The sequence below is a fragment of the Lathamus discolor genome, chromosome 3 (genome assembly GCF_037157495.1).
Source record: "Lathamus discolor isolate bLatDis1 chromosome 3, bLatDis1.hap1, whole genome shotgun sequence".
Classification (NCBI taxonomy): Eukaryota; Metazoa; Chordata; class Aves; order Psittaciformes; family Psittacidae; genus Lathamus; species Lathamus discolor.
Window position 1 is genome coordinate 4,839,911 of NC_088886.1, and position 21,151 is coordinate 4,861,061.

The 21,151-nt window shown below is 39.9% G+C and overlaps 1 protein-coding gene across 13 annotated transcripts in view; it reads right to left on the reverse strand.

The window, feature by feature from the left end:
* The window catches only part of FGGY (FGGY carbohydrate kinase domain containing), a 331,539-nt gene that overhangs the window by 85,529 nt on the left and 224,859 nt on the right, over positions 1 to 21,151 (reverse strand). For all 13 annotated transcript variants that reach the window (XM_065673210.1, XM_065673212.1, XM_065673211.1 and 10 more), the window contains one exon: positions 3,963 to 4,078. In XM_065673210.1, the coding sequence (XP_065529282.1) occupies positions 3,963 to 4,078 (116 nt within the window). The remainder of the gene's footprint in view (positions 1 to 3,962; positions 4,079 to 21,151) is intronic.

A 21,151-nucleotide genomic window follows, 5' to 3' on the forward strand; every position in this document is an offset into this window, starting at 1 on the left:
TACACAACACTTTTAGAGTGGTTTTGAATACAAGACATCTTCTACTCTCTTGGTGGGCAAATCAATGGGATCAATAAATTTTGTAGTATCTCCAGATAAGACTCTTTACCTTCACAGACATGAGCAGTAAATCCATGAGGTACAGAAAGGACCACAAATAACTTATTACATGGATTCCCTGAAAGGTTAATCTGCTCTGAAAAATGTAAAATGTCAAAGGCCTGGGAACTCTCATATGCGAACCCACATCTTGATGTGGGAAAAGTCTGTGGAAGATCCTAAAGGTCAGATGTGAGGATCAACAAGGTCATGTGTTAAGTTAAACTGAAACTAGGAGAAGCGCACCACCTGGAACCACGAGCACCACTGTGATTACAGTAAATATATCCTTAAAGGGCAAGCCATTTTAAAAGTGATGTTTAAGAGATGTTTATCAGAATAAAGAACTGCGCACATTAGAGAAGTTGTTCCTAAGTAATCTCCATAAATATTTCTGATGTCATGAAAGGTAAAGCTACTTATAAAAAACTATCTAGTCATAACTATTCATCTATAGTCATTTCTGATTGGAAATTACTTTTTTAAAGAGATCTAATAAAACAAAAGCAAACCCATGTAACCTTTCTGCCTATTTTAAACTGGTCAACTACGTATTTACTTTTGCTACAGTAAGAAAATGTTGCCAGTTTTATCTTGGGACATTTTGCTTTGTTTAGAAAGAAATGATGATTCAGAGTCTGCTAATCTTTTAGGAGAGGTATGTGAGAAAAATACCATTATCTCTCTTTGTAAGGGGGTCATGCAGGCACTAAAATACATCCTTGTATTTGAGCTAAACAAACCTTAAGCAGACATCCACTGACTTGGACAAGCTTGAGAACTGAAAAGGAAATTCCACTAGAATTACTTCAGACTTTTTAGGTTTTGGTTTTGTTTTCATTTTAGGAGGAGTTTTTGACCATGCACAATCTCCCATCAACCTACTCCTACCTAGGTTATCTGGCAGGTTCGAGTTCCTTAATCTGCAAGCCTGCTAAATCTACTGCTTCAAATTCTTTTCTGTCAGCTGTAGCACACTGTGATGTGCCTCCTGGAAGCACACACTCGTAACTGTTTGTCCAGATGAGTTACTTAAACAAATTGCCTTTCTTTTGTATAATGTGCTGAAGTTAACAGCAGCTGAAGCCATTCACTTATGGGACAGTGCCCTGAAGCAATATTATAAATATAACTTGAGCTGAGTTTTGCAAGGTGTGATCCTGTGTTCTTTGTGCTCAGCATAGCACTTGTGGGCTCCTGGCAGGAGGTTTATGCAGTGATGGTGCCTCACCACCAACGCCAGTGCCTTGGGAGTTGGTAGGAAACAGTTTCCCACTATACAAGACTACAGTTTGCCCAGTGCTGCTTGAGCATGAAATGGCACTTTCTCAGTAGGTGGATCTACGTTGTCCTGGTCAATTTAAAGTCATTAAAGGAAAGCCGAGCTTATTCTGGGTGCTCTTCCCAGGTCCAGCAACACTACTCATTGAAACAAGCAAACCCCCCAAACTTTCATTGGAACAATGTCACCATTCCCATTTTCCCATATAAAGGGACACCGATAAGATTAAGGGTGGCAGAAAGCGAAGCACTGACACAGCTCTCAACTTCAGCACTGTTAAGCAGCTCTTGGGTGGAGAGCGAGTTGCTTTGGTTTGGTCACGTCTTGTCTCCTTCTGCAGCTAAACCCTTCCAAGAGACTCCAACAGGTGCAGTGTGGAAGATAAAGGAATGAAGGAGCAGTTGCTATCTGGTTTCCACATTCATAGAGGAGCTCCTTACCCCCCTCTTCATATACACATGAATGAAGGTCACTGTCCTGCTTTTTTATGATTTTATCACTCAGCTAAATATAATGAATGTAACACCTTCCTTTTCAAACAGGAAAGGTCAGACAAATGGGCATGAAAATAAGCATATATTCTGCAAAGGCCAGGTTTCAATGTCTTATACTTTGGATACACCTAAGGTAATCAGCCCAAGAATCTGAAAATCAAAGGATTTCCCAAGGTGAGGAAAAGTTTGTGCTTTTCAGAAGCTTCAAGTTGCAGCCCACAGCTTGATGCAATCCCAGAGGTCAGATTCTGCTTCTTCAACACCAGCTGAGATGCACCCAGACTTTCTATGTTTTGTTTCTTGAAAACTAACACAATTGCCCAGGGAACTGGACGCTCTCCCCATTAACTCAGGAAAACAGTTTTCTCTTGCAAGAAACCCCTATCATAGAATCATAGAATGGTTTGGGTTGGAAAGCACCTTAAGATCATCCAGTTCCAACCCCCTGCCATGGGCAGAGATGCCTCACTCTAGACCATGTTACTCAAGGCTCTCTCCAACCTGGCCTTGAACACTGCCAGGGATGGAGCATTTACCACTTCTTCGGGCAACCTGTGCCAGTGCCTCACCACCCTCGCAGTAACAAACTTCTTTATAGCCAACCTATCATCAGAAGTTAATTTACGGATTTATTTTGTAAACCTTGTGTTGTAACAAAAACGTAAGCCTGATATTGGAAATGAATGATGTTTTGTCTTGCTAAATGTTGAACCATATATAGATTAGTTTTATGAGGCTTCCATCACAACAAAAGGTCCTTTTTATTAATGGCTACTTTATCATTTCAAACATGTATGTTTAGTTACTTGAAATGTCAAATTGCTTTGCACTGTCCTTGAAGTGCATTGCATAAATATTATATTAAAGCCTTAGCTTACACCTCATAAATAATTCATTTTTAAAATACTCTTCCATTGGATCACCAGTTGCTGAGATGTTCAATTTTTCTGGTAAAAACATGTATTTATTGCAAGTCTTATTTTAACTTGTTGAAGATTTGCTGAAAGCCACATGTGATAGATGCTGTAAGAACTGTATTCCAGCTAAAACCTCAGGAAGCTAAAAGCCTCATATTCCTTGTGGGTTTAATACCTTTGCATAAGCAGTTTCAGTTGGAGGGGAAAAGCTGAAATCTATTCAAGGAAGCTTTCAAGTACAATTTTCTGATAATCTGAAAATGACTTACGGTATATTTTGTGATGATCAGAAAAGGTAACAGATTTCATTGCATTTCATTTCACTACAGTCCTCCCTCCGCCATTTCCATTTCATGTTACTGCATTTAAACTGCTGTACAAACTTGTTCAAAGTGCTAGACATTAAAAAAAATCAAAGGAAATTTTAGATAATTAACTTTGATGAATGAGCAGATTTCAGTTCATGTCTGGTAATATTCTTGTTAATGACATGTCTGCTTAGGACATCCATTAAAAGTCCATTAACTTAACAGGGAAAGTCTAATAAAGTTATCCTGGAAATTTTCTGGTATATTAACATTATGGACTTTTAATGAATATCTGCTGTAGGAATTCCTATTAGCAAGGCTACCATTCTAATTAAACTTGGGCTCCAACAGAGTGGAAAAAAATGTACGAAGATAACAAGCACAAGTAGCACTTCTTTTGAAACTACTGTAAGGGAGATGGGTACAGGTTGCAAAACCTGCTGTCAGTAACAGCTATAAATTACTACACTGTGGGGGTTTTTTTGCAGCCTGACATTCACTATACCCATATCAAGTATTTCCTTCATGGAATCAGTTGCTGAGGCTCCCATTTACTTCTCTGCTGTTGAGACCAAGCAGTACTGAAAGGCTTGCTAGGCCTTTCAGAAGGGTAGAAGTTAGAAAACTGAAACAGAGGTTTTCATGACAATGCAAAGTATAAAGTGTACTTAGGAAAGCTGTCATCTATGTCATCCAGCCTTGTTATCAACCCCTCTAAAGCTTCATCAAGTCCTGCTACATTCCTCCTGACACTCAGAATAATACAGAAAAAGATCTTTTTATATGTATGTATCTTTTAATATATATATACGTATCTTTATGTATATGCATATAACTTTTTAGGAATAGGTACAAAACATACCTATTTTTTCATACTTATCCTCTACCAAATCTTCCAAACCAATCATTTTCCAGAAACTGTCATCCCAACCTTTATCTGAGGTATACGTCCACTTGCACACTACTGTACAGAGGGACCTAGAAAAGAGACAATACAGGCACAGAATGAGGCAAATGAACACAATTTGGTTTTAAACTTGTGACTAGAAAGAAGTTTGTACAAAATCAGCTCTTCATTCACTGTCAGAATTTCCAAGCATAATGCTAGCACTAAAGAAAAAGTTGGTTTCTGTTTGGAGTGTATGTCCTGAAGACCTTAAAAGGACCTTATGTTTAAGATTCTTCTCTGCTGAAACAACTCCTGGTCTGGCCACTTCATTGCATAAATCAGTCAAATAACAGGCCATGCATATGCCTAGAAGACAGCACAGCATGAGCATAACAGCTCTTTAGCAAGCAGCTTAGAGAAAGATTCCGGCTTTTCCAGGCTCTACCTAAACAGCAATGTTTTGCACATAGTATGGCCTTAGGAAAACTTGCTATTAACTTATGTTCAAGCTGAATTACAATTTACAGGAGATTATGGGTACACTGATAATTACGTGAAATGGCACTGCTCCAATGCCTGCAGGTACAAAATGCCTTTATCAGGTGAATGTGTATAAGCAAGTTCACATCCAGCTAGCAGAGCTCCTGCACAGGATGTGTTCTAGTACCATCAGTACCCCGAGGTTTGCATTTCGGCGGAAGCTGACAGCAGTTCAGTGACACACTGAAACAGCACTAGCCATGAAGGCACTCAATGCAGTATTAAGTTCTTGTTTCAAGTCTCATTCCTGATAAGCTAATGCTGAACCTAACTGTGACAATACAGGGCAGACTTCAGGAGCAGAATATGAACAAAAGACAAGAGCACCTGTAAAAATGTCTATCAGAACAAATAGAATGGGGTTTTCCTTTTTATTCCCAACCTCTCATTACCCTCAAAATACTAATAACCTTACTGAGGATTTAGTGCTACACAAACTGTTTTCTGTCTGAACACTACAAAGTATGTCAGAAGATCAGTATTAAATTCTGCCTAAGTCAATAAACCAAAAGGTATTAAAAATGCTGAATACCACTGAAAAATTTAGCTTCCTACAGCCTTGGGCATGCTACAGTACCATCAAGAGCAAGACATCTCAGATGCATCTCAAGGAAAGAACACCATAACCGTTCTTGAAAGAGAAACCCCTTTCAGAGATGGATTTGCTTTGATGTCTTACAAGACAGCTTATTTGAGACTCATTTTCAGCCAAGGTGTGCTTTCACAGATGTATTATTTTCATTATGATGAATATGCATATTCAAATCAAACTGGATTCTCACAGGGTGGGACAGTTAAAAGGCACTGTTCTCAATGCACAGCTTCCTGAGCAGAAGATGCTTTTCCGCATCCAAGATAAAAATGTGTATTTCAAATGCATCACGTTTCACTGCTCTTTTTGAATGACCAGGGGTTTACAGCCAGAGGTGTGGTGATGTCCATTTGCAATCCTACTGTTTTTAAAGGTGTACTTTTTGCTCTTTGCAAAGAAAGAATTTATTAACAGTACAGATTTGGGGGGGGAAGGTGGGGAGGAAGAAATAGGGATAACTATTTATATCCTTATAAACACTCTGAGGATTATTTCAGGGCTACTCTTCAAACAGTTTTGACACAGGTTAAGAATAGATCAGACAATTACAGTTGACTGTCTGCTTTGAAAACAGAAAAGCACATGACCTATAAGTGCAGCAATGACAGTGTTGATACAAGAAATTCCGATTTCCAAGGATTTAAAAACCAGACACAGAAATCTAATTAGAACCTGAAGAAAATATTGGGGGAAAATAAACAAAAAATTCCCCAAATCAGCTCAAACCTCTCATTGAAAGCAAAAATAAAGCCAGGATATTTGAAATAAAGATCACGTCACGGAATCACAGAATGGCTGAGGACTGAAGAGACCACTGAAGCTCGTCTAGTCTAACTTCCCTGCTCAAGCAGGGTCACCTGAACCCATTGCTCAGGTTTGTGTCCAGATGCCTCTTCAGTATCTCCAGGGAAGGAGACTCCACAAACTCTCTGGGCGACCTATTCCAATGCTCAGTCATCACTTCAGGAAAAAGTTGGACATGAAGAGTGAAACAATAATGCATCAAATTTTCCCAAATATGGTAAATTCCAAATCACAACAAATATCATCACAGCTCAACATGTATTTTTCTAATTAGATCAATGCTATGAACTATTGCCACACACTGAAAAACGCTCTAAGGATGAGAGCTAAACGTCACAGCTCCCCACTTTCAAAGACCACAAAGCAATTCCCTCTGTCTCCATGCTTATCCAAAGAGAAACTGGAGCAGCCTTGCTGGTTGCCAAAGAGCATGTTTTAAACAGGGGCCAATTCTTGCATACAGCTCACTCTGAGGAACACCACATTAAATACATAGGCCCACTGAGACAGAGTAAACAGGGACAGACCAGCCCTTGCCAATCCACAGAATTCCAGCATACTGGAGCTCTCTCACTGGATATGGCTGGACTGAACGTACCTTAGTATGAAATGGCAATGAGGCTGTGAGCATTTTCATCCTACTTGTGTAGATATACAAATGTGATAGGCTGAGAAAGTTGGGGCTGTTCAGCCTGGAGAAGAGAAGGCTGCGTGGAGACCTCACAGCAGCCTTCCAGTACCTGAAGGGGGCCTATAGGGATGCTGGGGAGGGACTCTTCATCAGGGACTGTAGTGACAGGACAAGGGGTAATGGGTTAAAACTTAAACAGGGGAAGTTTAGATTGGATATAAGGAGGAAATTCTTTCCTGTTAGGGTGGTGAGGCACTGGAATGGGTTGCCCAGGGGGGTTGTGAGTGCTCCATCCCTGGCAGTGTTCAAGGCCAGGTTGTATGAAGCCTTGGGTGGGATGATTTAGTGTGAGGTGTCCCTGCCCATGGCAGGGGGGTTGGAACTGGATGCTCTTGAGGTCCTTTCCAACCCTAACTCTTCTATGATTCTATGATAGATGATTTCTGGTTGAATTTTTAAACACAATATAGAAAACACGAACTGGAAAGAACACCTCTTCCATACGAACTGGCAGATCTGTCGGTGGAAGGTTCTGATATGAAGATCAACCTCAAATCTGAGCTAAAACACTAACAGGTTTTTATTTTCATAGTCACAAGAAGAACATCAAAATACTTGTTGTATACACAGTCCAAGCCTTTACATTTCTCTGGGATTTAACCTGATTATTCCACCCTTGCCACCACTCACTGACACCTAAAAAGTACATGTTTAATTGAACAATATACAAATCATTAACATCTAAGAGAAAGTATTATACTGCAGAAAGGCATTCTGGTCTCTTAGATAACAGTTCAAGAAAGGATTTGAGATGCCCATAACAAGAGATCAATTTCAGTATGTGCTTCAAAAGAACCTGCATGTGTTGAACTCAAATCCCTGCTACCTACTTATGAGGTGCTCTCTAAGAATTACACACAGCTGCTCAATTTGTGTATCCTAGAGAGTTGTATGCACATGCAGAGAGCACAGTTTGCTCCTGGTTGTCCACTTTTGAATACCAATAGCATAGATATATATTAGCTTTATGGGGGATCTCTCTGAAATCCTCCTCCAGAATATCACACCGAGAAAGTGATAGCATGACTTGTAACTTGGAAAAAGTGTATCCAGAAGGATGGTAAAGAGGAAGCAGGGGAACCAAATCACTGCACCTATAAAGAAAGCCTCAACTACTAGAAAACATATTTCATGAGACAAAGGGCAGACATTAAACAGAACCAGCACTGATATTCACTGTGGTATATTCCTTTTTTTTTTTTTCCTATTTGGCAGGATAGCCTCAATTATTTGGCCACAAACACCAGACTTGCACTAGCTGAAGCTGGTTGAACCAGATGGAGAGACGCAAATGTTCCCCTTCATGTCCACACAAATGTTCACTACCAGGATCAACTGGATTCAAAGGTTCTGAGTTAATAGTCAATCATTTACGCACCAGTCCCCTCCCAGCTGCCTAATGTAATGCAGGACAGGAGAAGACATGGTGTGGAACCCCTCAGTTGCACGAGCCATATTTAGCTAGGCTGAAATACCAGGAACACGAAGACTTTTCCTCAAGCATATTCCCCCCCAATACAATGAAATGAAAGATTTCCTTTCTCTGTTCAGAACAAAAAGTTTTGCTTAGAATATTCCTACTGAAAAAAAAAAAAAAACAAACCCAACCCTTTTGCGTGGAAAACTTTTATTTGATTTAAACCAGATTTTCAACAGGAACATGATTATGTTCAGAGTTTCTTATAAATTCTAGTCTACAAAGAAATATAGGATTGTACTTGCATCCAACAGCCTCAAGAAAAGAAAGAATCCCTGCGACATCCAATAGCTTTGGCTGGACACAGCATATTACACAACCTATTCCTGTCTAGCTTTTGTACATCTCTTGCTGAGGACTGACTGCAGATGTGGTGAAGCCCTGTATGACCAGAATCTCAGCATTCTGAAAGCCCCACCAGCAATATGTCCTCCTAAGAAAATCATGAGGTTCACAGAGGGTGTAGTGAACACACACTGATAACTCCTCAAATGCTGTCAGGAAGCAATTACTTGCCCCCACTTCAAGAGGATTCAGGGCAACTTAAGACTTATGGCCAAAGCAGCTGATGTGTTCAAAGTTAGTTCATATGTGGCTTGTCCCACACTGTCTACCCATTCTGAGTACTATCTCTCTGTTGTACTTCTTGGAGAGAAGTAGATCAGATACTCATTAAAAAATGGGAAATTCCATATGGACTTAATTATTGGCATAAAAACGTATTGAAGATTAAGGTCACAACAAAATTTCTCTACAGCTACTTAAGAATTACCAGAGCTTTATGCTTTGGCCTGTTCTTTGCTGACACCATCTCCCAAACTCCAAAAGGGATAAAGCAAGCATGGACATGAGTCACAGCTCTGCAGAGTCTGCCCTGCCTGGGAAAATATTTTCTGTCTTTGACAACAAAATACAGTTGGGGGGTATTCCATAACTGCAGTGGTCTCTTGGAAATCATCCTGATTTTGAGCATAGGTTAATATAAAAGTTCTGCTAACAAGGTGTTACTAAAACAAACAGGTTTTCCCTGAAAAGTGAGCCCATAAGGCATTTATGAATGACCATACACGAGGGTTGGTACAATACCAGTTATACTGGAAAATGAGTCAGCTACCAACTTTAAAGGCAGAGAACTCTGTCTTGACCATCCTGAAGCAAGTGGAGCTTCACTCTTAATTCCAAAGCAAAAGGACCTGCTTCATTCATCCTAACTGCTCAGAAATTAGTTTAAACTCCTGGACACAATTAACTTTGCAGGTATCTGTATCAGTGCAACAGTTTAATCACCAACTAAATTCAATGGGTCACTTCCACGAAAAATATTCTTGCAACCTGGCTGTCATACTGACAATGACTTGGTGGTAAGGTACCTGCTGCACCAATGCCAAGTCCTACAGAATGGGATATAGTCAGGTCCCCAAAGGCATACTGTGCAGTAGGATAAAGTAACTTTTTATGCTCTGTTGGCTAGATTTATTTGGAGCTACAGAGAATCTAGTACTACAAAAGCTATATGACATTCTGGTGGCAAGGAGGAGACCTGAAACAATGGAGTGTGACTGTCACAACATCAGATTGTTTTCCTTTTGTTCTTCAAACTTTCAATTTAAAACAGATTCTGAATACAAATTGAACACCAGGGTGTAAATCCTGCTCGAGTGAACTCCTTCACACACTGACATCTGAACCAAGCTGTCAATGTCTTCCCAAATTATGCACCCCACAGTCTTTCACAAAACCAAGCAATCCACTGCTCTGACAGTCACAGATCTGATTGTGGTTCCTGCAAAACTGGTCCAGACAAAAAATTAAGATGCAGCACACACATATCCAGCACCCAAATGGTTTATATTAAACAGAACTGGGTATTGGTACTAGAAGAGCCTGAAACACAGCAGAGGTTATCACAGAGCAATAGGAAACAGGTAATTAGTTCCTGCTCCATCATGACTAGTGTCATATACATTAATACATGACCTTTGAAACAGAACCAGGTTATTAGGTCCACATACACCACTGGTATTTATATATATATTAGATTATAGATATATATAATACATATGTTATATTTATATACCTCTCTGCCTGCTTGGTGTATTTGGCTGCTTTGGCAGAAATGGGAAGAAGGCAGGTTGTCCTACGGGAATACTTCTCAGGTAATAGGAGAAAAAATGTGACACCTTGTCATTTAGTCTTGAAACGTATAAAATGTATGAGATGCTGCCCATGTTCAGCATTTGCCAAAGGGAATCAAAGAGCATTGGATTGAGCTCACAGGGGTGTAAGAAGAGCTGTGCCTACTGTCACTCAGCTACTACAGGAGATCTCACAGGCTTTTAAACCACAGGGCCAAGTAAGCCTGGGTGTACTGTATTTCATATACAGTCTTCATTTCACTCACTGCACCTATTCAACCGCTCTTTAATTGCGTGTACACAAACCAAAACATGTCAGGGTCTGTTCCATCCACCCAACCATGCAAATCCCAAGTTCCTAATATTTGCAACACACTGCTTTTTATTATTATTGCCTTTGACCCAAAGCCTGTGAAATTCCTGCCTGCCCAAACCCATTGTCTTAGTACAGCAGGGCAATATGACTCTTGCCCCAAAAGGGTTTGCTTTCTTCTAACAAAACATTCAGCATGCCAAACAAAAAGACAGGTGGGGAAGGCTGCTTGGGACAACTAGCAGACACATTCCACGTGCACTCAGAGGCTTTGACTTTCAGTCTTTGCATGTCCAAGGACTTAAATCTGGCCAATAAAGGTAGCAAAGAAACAATGGTAATCAACTTCAGCAATTCTATTAGCTTCATCCTTTCTACATGCTGAATAACAGTTATATTTATCATAAGTAATAAAAACTAGTCTGGCTGCTATTTAAGAGGTTTTTTTAAGTAGTTAAATTTCACAGCAAAAGCAAAGCTTTCTCCCCACCTTGAAATCTTCACTAAAACTGCAGAGGAAAAAGAAGGTACATATTTAAAACTCTAGGATGAATTTCCTTCCTTCTGTGTGATATGATGCAATGCCAAGATTTGTTAACACTAAGGTGGATGGCAATTTTGTCACAGGTGAAATAAGATTAAACTTCAGATCTCAACCTTTAAGAGCAAATGTTCCAAAACTTATTTGGATTTTCTTTTCATTTGTTTAGATGCTTTTAATATCTCATTATCTCAAGTTTGGTAGAAGATACCAATACACAAAGCCATCAATCCGAAGGACAGTGAACAGCTCATGACCTACAAACTGGATGCACCAAAGCTAACAACAATACTGATATTTGACTATAGAATACCTTTCCAAAGGCTCTCAAGCCAATGTTTTTTTTTGTTGTCAAAAAACTAAAAAAAAAAAAAAAGATATTTAAATACTACATATGGTCTAAAGATTTCAGAGGTTTTCTTTAAAATCTGTGTTTAAAGTATTTGTTTGACAAGATACACTATTCCCTCCTTTTCTTCCTGAACAGTGCTGACTCAGTGAACTCGGATGGTCCTAACAGACTTCTTCAGAGTCATAGAATCAGTGAATGGTTTGGGTTGGAAGAACCTTAAAGCTCATCCAGTTCCAACCCCCTGCCACTGCTCAGGGAAACCTATGCTACAGATCTAAGCACAGAAATGGTCCCCACGCCTCCAAAGGCAGCTGTCCCAGGGCAGACAAAACAGCCAGATATGGCCACAACCGGTTTTCACATGCAGTAAGAGAAGCTCCAACTCTGCCAAAGGTCGCATGATGTGAAGAAAAGCACTGGCCAAGAACATGTCACAAAGATTGTCTCCATGCCCACTTGCCGGCCTGCACCATTTCAGTATTATATAAATTCTCAAAGATATCCAGAAAGAAAATAGCAGAAAACAATTTCTTGTATAACCATATCCTTGTGGATTTTACAGGACTTCAATGAGAGAAGGCATTTCAAGACAGACACACTACCATGGGCCTTCCAGGTCCTCCATCAGGATACAGCATGTAGAAGCAGGGCTCTTGACTCCTCTGAACACATGCCACCGTGTGTGTGTGTGTGTGTGTTGAAGTCCTACTCAAAGCCCTTGGCAACAACCAGCGAGTGGGAAAGAAAGTCTTTCCATTAGTAAATCAAGAAGTTAAAATTACTTCTGTAAAGGGGAAAAAGGAGTAATTAACTCAAACCTCCTCTACTATTTGGTGTTCATGCTGTAACACTTTGGAGGGGTTTGGCTGGCTTTTAAGTCACAGAACTTTCTACGCAAATCCATTGCTTACTTAAAGGGATAGATTTTATTGTATGAAAAATACAATTCACATTTGCAATTTTCTACACCCACATCTATAATTAATCTCCTCTGATTACAGCCACTCCCTGACAGGATTCCAGGTTATATTTAAAGCCTGGGTGCCACTTTGAAGGAAAAAAAAAAGAACAATAGGATCATTTTCAAAGACTACATAGCAGAACAAGGCTTCAAAGCAGCAATCGAGTATCAACCTACTGACCACCCCAACTGGAGTTAAGAGTGACCTCCAATTACCACCACAATAAGCACAGAAGTCTCTTGAGAAATGGAAAGTATAGATGTTCCCTGTGCTCCAGAAGAGGTATGAGATTGATGTTGTATTATTAGACAGATAAACCTCAAAACTTAATGACAGACTGTTGGGAAAACCACTTCTGTGACATTCAGACTTGAAGGATCAACCTACATAAATAAAATGCTCTGTTGGATAAGGTATGTTAAAAATGTAACTTTTGTATATCTTGCCAGAGATGTGAAAGTATGCATTTGATACATAAGTACTGTCAGAAAACTGGCATGTTTTATACACATATTTACTTTGGATTGGAAGCAAGTACCTGACAGTGATTGTTTGCTGCAACCTATTTAAACCCATTCTTTAAAAACTACAAATAAATTCATCAAACATTGCAGATGTCAAAAAAGTCATACAGCAGAAGGTGAATCACACCAACTACAATGAGATGATGTTTCTTTTACTATTTATAAGAGTCTATAAAAGAGAAAAAAGCACGCTTCTCCTTAGGAACACACTATCAAAAGTTTTAAAGGTTTAAACTCTCCAATTCAGCTTTCCTAGAAGTTATGTCATCAGACCTGAAGGGAACCACCCATCTCAAGTGCAACATATCAAGTCAGATTAATCCCTTGTGTACATCCAATCACTTCAGTGGATTCATACCAGGGATGCATTTGGCTAAACATGTTAAATTGGCCCAGAAAGTACAAAATAAGACTGTTTTATCCACCCACATACGCCTCCCCATGTCATGAGGCAAGGGGAAGCACACAGTCAGCAGACAGCTTGCTATTTTAACTTCATTCTGTATTGTATTACAGACACCCAACCAAGATTCAAGCCCATTGTCTTCAGCATTGTTGAAAAATACATAATGAGACACAGTCCTAGACACAAAAATGTATTGTCTAGACAAATCAGACATAGCATGTGGGATTGGAAATATTAATCCATTCCTTTAGAGGATGGCAAACAGAGGCAAAAGAAATGGAGTGACTTGGCCAAGGGTCAAAGAGTAAATCTTATTCAGACCCCTGAATTAAATCTTGAACTCCAGAGACCCAGGCAGAAAGACAACAGATACTACGGTGCTGACTACCAAAAAATCTTCCTATGCACAGCTACAGTCTAAATGTTTAAATATGAGAGTAACAAGAAGCATGCACATATATAAAATTGAGTGCAAGTTTTAAAAGCTTAATAAGTAGAGGAGAGGTTATAAAAACTGTCCAAAAAAATGACAAGGAAAGTGAAAAGCAAAACTAGAAATAAAGCTCACAGACATAGCTGCTCCAGTCCGGCAGCCTGCCCTCTGGACTTACCTCCTACTATTATGCAACATCAGCAGTGATTCAGTTCCATTTATTCAGAAAATTATACTCTTTCAAGCAAACCACTCTGCAATAGGAAATCAAATATCTGTTCCAATTAAGAGCTTGTACGTAAAAAATGTATCTTCCCCTGTTACCTTCTTCAGGCAGTTAAAACTCTTAATTAAAATTGAAAGCACCCATACCCACACCGAAAGGGTGGACAAGCACTGGGACAGGCTGCCCAGGACAGTGAAGGAATTACAAACCATGCAGACAAGGCCCTTAGTGATATGGTTTAGTGGTGGACTTGGCAGTGCTGGGGTAAAGATTGGACTTGATGATTTTAAAGGTCTTTTCCAACCGAGTTGATTTTACGATTTTTTAGCTATATTATACCGGACTTTATTATTCCACAGGCTTGGCATCAGTAGCCTATAGGAAGATTGCAGTTATTACCTCCATGACACTTTATCCTTCTACTGTGTGAAAAGAAAACATAGAATATGCACATCCAACATCCCTGTTTAGGGAGCACAGAGACTTAGGAAGGACTGTGGACTTTTCAAGTGGTTTAGAAAGTGTGTCACGATGCTGAGGGCAATGCCTGGCCAGCAGTGGACACTGACACTCTATACACTGACTAGTAAAGGAAATCTCCACCTGAGCAATGCTATACTTCATGGTGTGGTTTATGCTGTTTTCATATAAATGAGTAGATGAAAAAAAACACCCTTACAACCCCTAATGTTGACATTTTGAGAGAAGGAACTGTTAGTCCAGAAATCTCTTCATAAGTTCATTACACAGGCACATTTTACTAATTCATGAGTAAATAACACATCTGCTCCTAAGGACAAAACTGTTGAGAGGCTAATTTAGCATGGTCCTTAAGCATATGTGTGAGGACAGAGTCCTGAAGAAATGTCAGTAAAGTTAATGGGAGTTCTTACCAGCTTAGTCAGACCGTGCTGAACTGGAACCTATGCTGTCATGCACTTGTGGCCAGACAAAGCCTAAGTGAAACCAGAACAGAAGCAGGGGAATTGCCAAGAGTACTGCACTAGAAGAAAGTTTTAATAACTACATTTTGATGTAGACTGATCCAATTTCACATGCTAAACGCCAATGTTAGGCCCTCCTTCTTTACTCGGGCAAACCACCTTCAAGTCTTACTTGAATTAGGATGACAGGATTTGGCTGCCACATGCACCTGAATCAAAGCTGCATGTTAGAGATTCCTACACTAGCAATGAGGTGTATTGTTACCTCCTGTCACAAAAATCAGTTCAGTCAATGTATACTCTTAAAATACTCAGTCATTCCTAAATACTAGTTATGTTTGATCAAAATGTACAGTCATCAATATAGGTTTTCAAAAACATTTCTGATGGTTAGATTTTAAGCTAAGGCATTTAAATCAAAGGGAAAGCAAAATGGCTCATTTCACACACATCATATGCTGTACTGTACATACACGTCATATGCTGGTATTTTAATCTTTTAAATAACAACATCGCTGCACTTATTTCTAGAGTGTATTTAATAATAATAATGGCTTGAGTTTACAGTCCTTTAGACTTGTATTCATGTTTAAAACAGGAGGTAAAAACTCCAAAAGTGAGGAGATCAACAGTACTGTTTGCATAGCAAAGAAAACCCCACCAAGTAGACCTACAAGGAGTTCTGAAACAGGTAATAGAAGTGAGTAAAAGCATTAATAAATTTCCATAAAGAAAACAACAAGCTTATAACATCAGTAGGGAGAGGGATGGCAGATCAACAGAGAAAATAACTAAGGCTACAGAGATAGCTAAATCAAGTGTCACTATTCCTAAGAATACAGCAATAAAGACATTCAAACAATACAAGCAATCATTATGCAATTGAATATAGGTATTGCTGGGACAAAAACCTTAACAGGAAAAGAACTAAAGAAAGAAAAGAAAAAACCCACTACACTACATGGATATCTAGACTGCTTCCAGCCGTAACGATAGAAAGGAATCATATAAAGGAACATAAACCCTCATTAACTGAGCATGATTTAAAAGAACTATCCCCAGAACAACGCTAACGTGTTGTCAGTTCTAGGATACCTTCCTCCTTTTTGCCCTCTGAAACAATTACTGCTGCCATTGTAAAAGAGACTGGACAAAATGACCCACCACATTAACTTGTTGTAACAATCACACATCAACCCAAGGGCTCTTACAAGAGTGGCTAAAAGAAAGATGTTGCTCTTCTAATTTCAGATGTTGTAGCCTGTTACACAAGGAAGGTGGACATCAGTGGGGTTTTTACATTCATTTAAATCTTGAAAACAACTTCATCTGGGAATGAACATCCACAGCTCTCTCAGAGACAGAGCTAACCCTCCCAGGTAAGCCGGGCAATGCCCCAGCTTGCCTTCCACTAAACACTGTGAAAGGTGATGGTTGAACCAGAAGGGTGGAGTTTACCACTACTCTAAACTAATGAACCCTTTCATGCAGTTCTAACAACACTAAATATTTGTCTTTCCCTTTCTTGATACTTGAATTATACTTGCAGAAAATACACTTGCAAATGCTGCAAGCACAGAGAAGAATGGACTAAAAGTCAATTCGAAACTCCTGTCTGAAGAACTAAAGAATGCTTTATGAAAGAATGCTTTACTCCCTCTTTAGTGCTTTATATCCTTTTAATGAAGAAAAAAAAACCCACAAGAATGTGTGTTTTACCAAATGAAATAATGGAATTAAAAGATGACTTCTTCATAGAAACTCTGGACATTTTTATGTAAGAGAAATTAAGAACAATTTTTAAAAAGCAATTTTTCAAATTATTATTTAACTATGAGCTTGCTCCTACAAAGAGTTAGGTGTGAGTAACCTCACCTGAACGAAGAGTGGCTTTGACGTCAACTGGAGCACTTATGTAAGTCACTTGTTTGCATAAGCAAATGCAGTTTCGTGCTTCGTTTATTCTATATAGATAGTCGTTACTAACTCCTGCAATTAAGTCAGCAATATCAGGCTGCACATCCTGCTTAATTAAGCCTTTTTCCTTAGTGTAAACTGCTTTGCACCTTGACAAAGAAAAGCACAAAGAAAATTAAGTCGCTGATGTTCTAAGATGGGTCTAAAGGCGAGAAGGCAACTTTTGCTGCTGGAAGGCGCAGACAGAAATCCTAAGGTCTGAATTTAACCGAGTTCTCCTGTCCTGACTTGCCATGGATGACACAAGAATGAGGAGGAGGAGGGACAGCACAAGACGTGCTGTCCTGCAGTAATTGGAGATATAAAACTGTGGACTGCAGAAATGAAAAACAGAAATAGACAAACAAACAAATAACATCCAGATCAAAATCTCACAGCAAGTGCCACCTAAAAGGCAGCACCTCATTAAAGAGAATTTTCTGGGAGAAGGAATAATGTGTCATAGCATGGGCTAAACACACAGTATGTTAACTGCCTGAAGATCCTCTTGTCATACAACATGTGCTGCCAGTCAGATTATTCAGCTGGAGCAAGGCATCAGCTGAAACTTCTCTGGGTTGACTGACCTTGACTTCTCCAAATATACAATTTCTTCATAATCACTGCAAATTAATCTCAATCAATAACACACAGACTGTCTGCAAAATATTATCTGTGTTATACTGGAATCACAAATTATCTTTTCTGGGCTGCAAGCAGGCAAAAAGTTCAGAGGAGTAAAAAGAAGAGTGCAAGAACAGTTCTCCAAACATTGATACAACCAACAGCCTGTTCATACCAACATACTTGGACAGCAAATAAAGGACCGAGACCAGCAAAGCACTTAAGCACATGCTTTGACTTTAAGCACGTGCCTAAGTGCTTTGCTGGAAAAAAGCCCAAAGAACAGGACGAACATGGTTAACTGAAAAGCCCTTCAGAACTGGACTGACTGTTTTGTTTCGCCATTAACTCTAGTTGCTAGTAAACACACGTTTGGCCTCAGCATCCTGCCCGGGATCACAAAATAGTGACCTGGTACAAGCAATCTCTTTACTCAGGGAAGTTCCACGAATTGGAGGGGAGGGAGTGCAAGACATGCTCAGGATGTAGGCTACTTACAAGGCACCAGTAGAAGGCCTCACCTGAAGGCCTCAACCATTAAATAGTCATAGAATCATAGAACAGTTTAGGTTGGAAAAGACCTTAAGATCATGTAGTTCCCAACCCCCCTGCCATGAGCAGGGATGTCTCACACTAGACCATGCCACCCAAGGCTCTGTCCAGCCTGGCCTTGAACACTGCCAGGGATGGAGCATTCACAGCTTCCCTGGGCAACCTGTTCCAGTGCCTCACCACCCTCATGGTAAAGAACTTCTCCCTTATATCTAACCTGAACTTCCCCTGTTTTAGTTTGAACCCATCATCTCTTATCCTATTGCTACAATCCTTGATGAAAAGTCCCTCTCCAGCATCCTTGTAGGCCCCTTTCAGAAACTGGAAGGCTGCTACAAGCAAATACTCTTTTAGTATTGCATTGTCCTGACTCTTTCACCTCTTACATCAGACTGCAGAGAACATATTTTAGAGACTTCAAAGAAGGCACAAAACACCGCCATGGGACCAATGGCTCCTCTTCCTGTCTGCCACTCGTGAAGGAAAGAAACCCAAACTTGCAGAAGATAATTTCCGACTCTGGGCCTTGGGAATGTGACAGTCTTATTTTATTACCTCCACTTTGGTCCACTAAAAACTTTTTTATATGCACCAAATTTACCCCCCAAAACCAAAATGAAAACAAAATTCTCTAGAAGACCTTCAGCAAAATGCTTAAGTTAAGAAAAGGCTGGAGTCCAAAAATGGAGAGATGATTAGGGAGGGAGGTGAAGTTGGAATGAAACAATAATAAAAAGCCCTAAGAACACATCATATATTCATAACTCTCGAATCATTAAGGCTCTGCATGACAGCTCTCACAAGCACCGCTATGGCAAACTCGCTGCCTTTTAAGCAGGAGTGAAAGTGGTTAAGCCCTAGGACAAATAATTTGAAAATCTCAGCACAAGTCTGATCTCAGCGAGTTGAAAGGAATGCAGACTGCCCAAAAACACAGCAGCTGTTTGTTTTTTCTGCCACCTTTCCAAGGTTCATGTCTGGAGTGAGGATAAACAGTTCGGGAAAAAAAAAAAAAGTTCTGTGGAGTTCAGACTTTAAGAAAATAAAACATCAGACTTGTATTTCTTGTAGAAAGATTAACCCACACCCCCCCCCCAAAAAAAAAAAAAAGACCTTAAATTATTCAGCCCTGGAAGTTTTCAGGTAGAGCTCTTAGGAGCAGAGGTAGATGGCTTGAGGCTTCAATATATTAAACTGCTTTCTCTAAAGCAGTCTGCATTTTCAAACGCTTGGCCTGATGTGGTTTTTCTTGAGCAATATTCCTCCAAGCAGAGTTTCAAATTTAATAAGGTCAAACCATATTCCCGATTTTATGCACGCATGTGTGCATACACACACACACAAATAGAGGCCCTTGCAGATAAACCAAAATGTAATTGAGATAGCGGGTGAAGCCTTAGAGATCAGCCTGCAGTGATTCCCATCAGCACAGCAGATATTAGAGCTACAAGGAAATTCATGCTATGTCATTTTGGACATCACTCTTTTTACTCTCCCTCCTCCTTTCTCTACCTCTTATTCTGTTTGTGCCAAAGTAAATGAGAATCTACTTTAATTAATTAGGAATCTCTTGACTCTTAGTATTTTAGGAGGTACAACTTTCCTTTGATCCACATTTAAAGAGACATAACCTGAAAGAGTTAACAGGAAATTTATTTGGATAGATTACCAGTGGAACTAACCTGTGTAAATAGGGATTGTCTGTGTTGTTACAGACAGGTCAGAAAGAGCAGGAAATTTCAGGCACCATGTTGAGTTTCAACATCTGTTTATGAACTGCCCTTATACACAAAATGAAGAGTTGCTACAGGACAAAGAATACAAACACAGGAAGTCTGAAACCAATTGGAATGCCTCCAGAGAGCTCCCCTGTTATATTCATACCTGGTGCGACCTGGGCATCAGTGTGAGGAATGGTGAACATTCAAGAATTCTAAGTTGTCTTTGAGACATGCATTCAAAATATAGAGATCATCGACAAACATTACTCAATATGACTTTGGAAAATACCATTCATGAAGAAGACTACACCAACTGCTCTTTCCAAATCCAGACCGCACACAGACAGAGTCTTGAGTGACATAGTCTAGTATGAGCCATCCCTGTCCAAGGTAGGGAATTGGATTATCTTAAGGTCCTTCCCAACCCTAACCCCATTCTATGATTCTACGTATGCCCACAGAGCTCAGGGACAGAAGGAAGGGGAGGGCAGAGCAGCAGGGAATGGGACAAAGATGAAGTGCAGGTGGCAACACTGTATCATGCTCTTACACATTCCCCTTTTCCCCTTCCTTTTAGGGAGATGAAAGCAATATGCAGCATTAACCTCGCATACGGATGCAGTGTTCAAGGAGCTAAGGACAACACCACTCCTACTTTTTCCATTTAGACAGGAAGCACACCCAAGCTTTTTTTCCTTTAAAGTAAAATTATATCATAATATCGCTTTTTCTCAATAGAGCTTGTATTAGCTATTTTATATACACTAACAGAGAAGCAACAGAAACTCCAAAGTACAGTTTCACAGAGGAAATCTCAGAAGATGGAAACTCCAGGAAAAGTTTTTTGTGTATTTTGTGGCATGGTCTGCCCCCTGTCATCACTTTAAATATAAAGGCACCTTACGGTGCAGATCCGGCCTTATCCCTCAGAAAAAAAGAGGAAAATGAGGGTGGAAGGAGAGGATAGTATTTGTCAAAGTTGTAAGTTTCAAATTGCAGTGAATGAAAGTTGGGGCTGCTTCCTTCATCTAATGACGTGCTACATATGCATAAATGCAAGTGGGTTTTAGGGGTGGTGAGGGTTTTGAACATGAGGCATCTGCCTTTTTGCACATCTTCAGATACATTTTTCCCGATCAGCTTTTGTATATGAAGGGTTTTCCTACTTTATTTCGCACTTTGACAGAAATTCCTTGCGTGTGGGTACCAGAGGCCATTTCCCGGCCACTTTCCATGGACTCCCTTCCGCTCGGGGAGACATTGGCACATGGAGCCTGGGAGGGATGAGCCACAGCTCCGGGGCTCTGAGCTGACAGCAGCTCAGCGGGTAACACAGGGACAGGCTCTCTGAGGAATGCTCGTTGCGTCC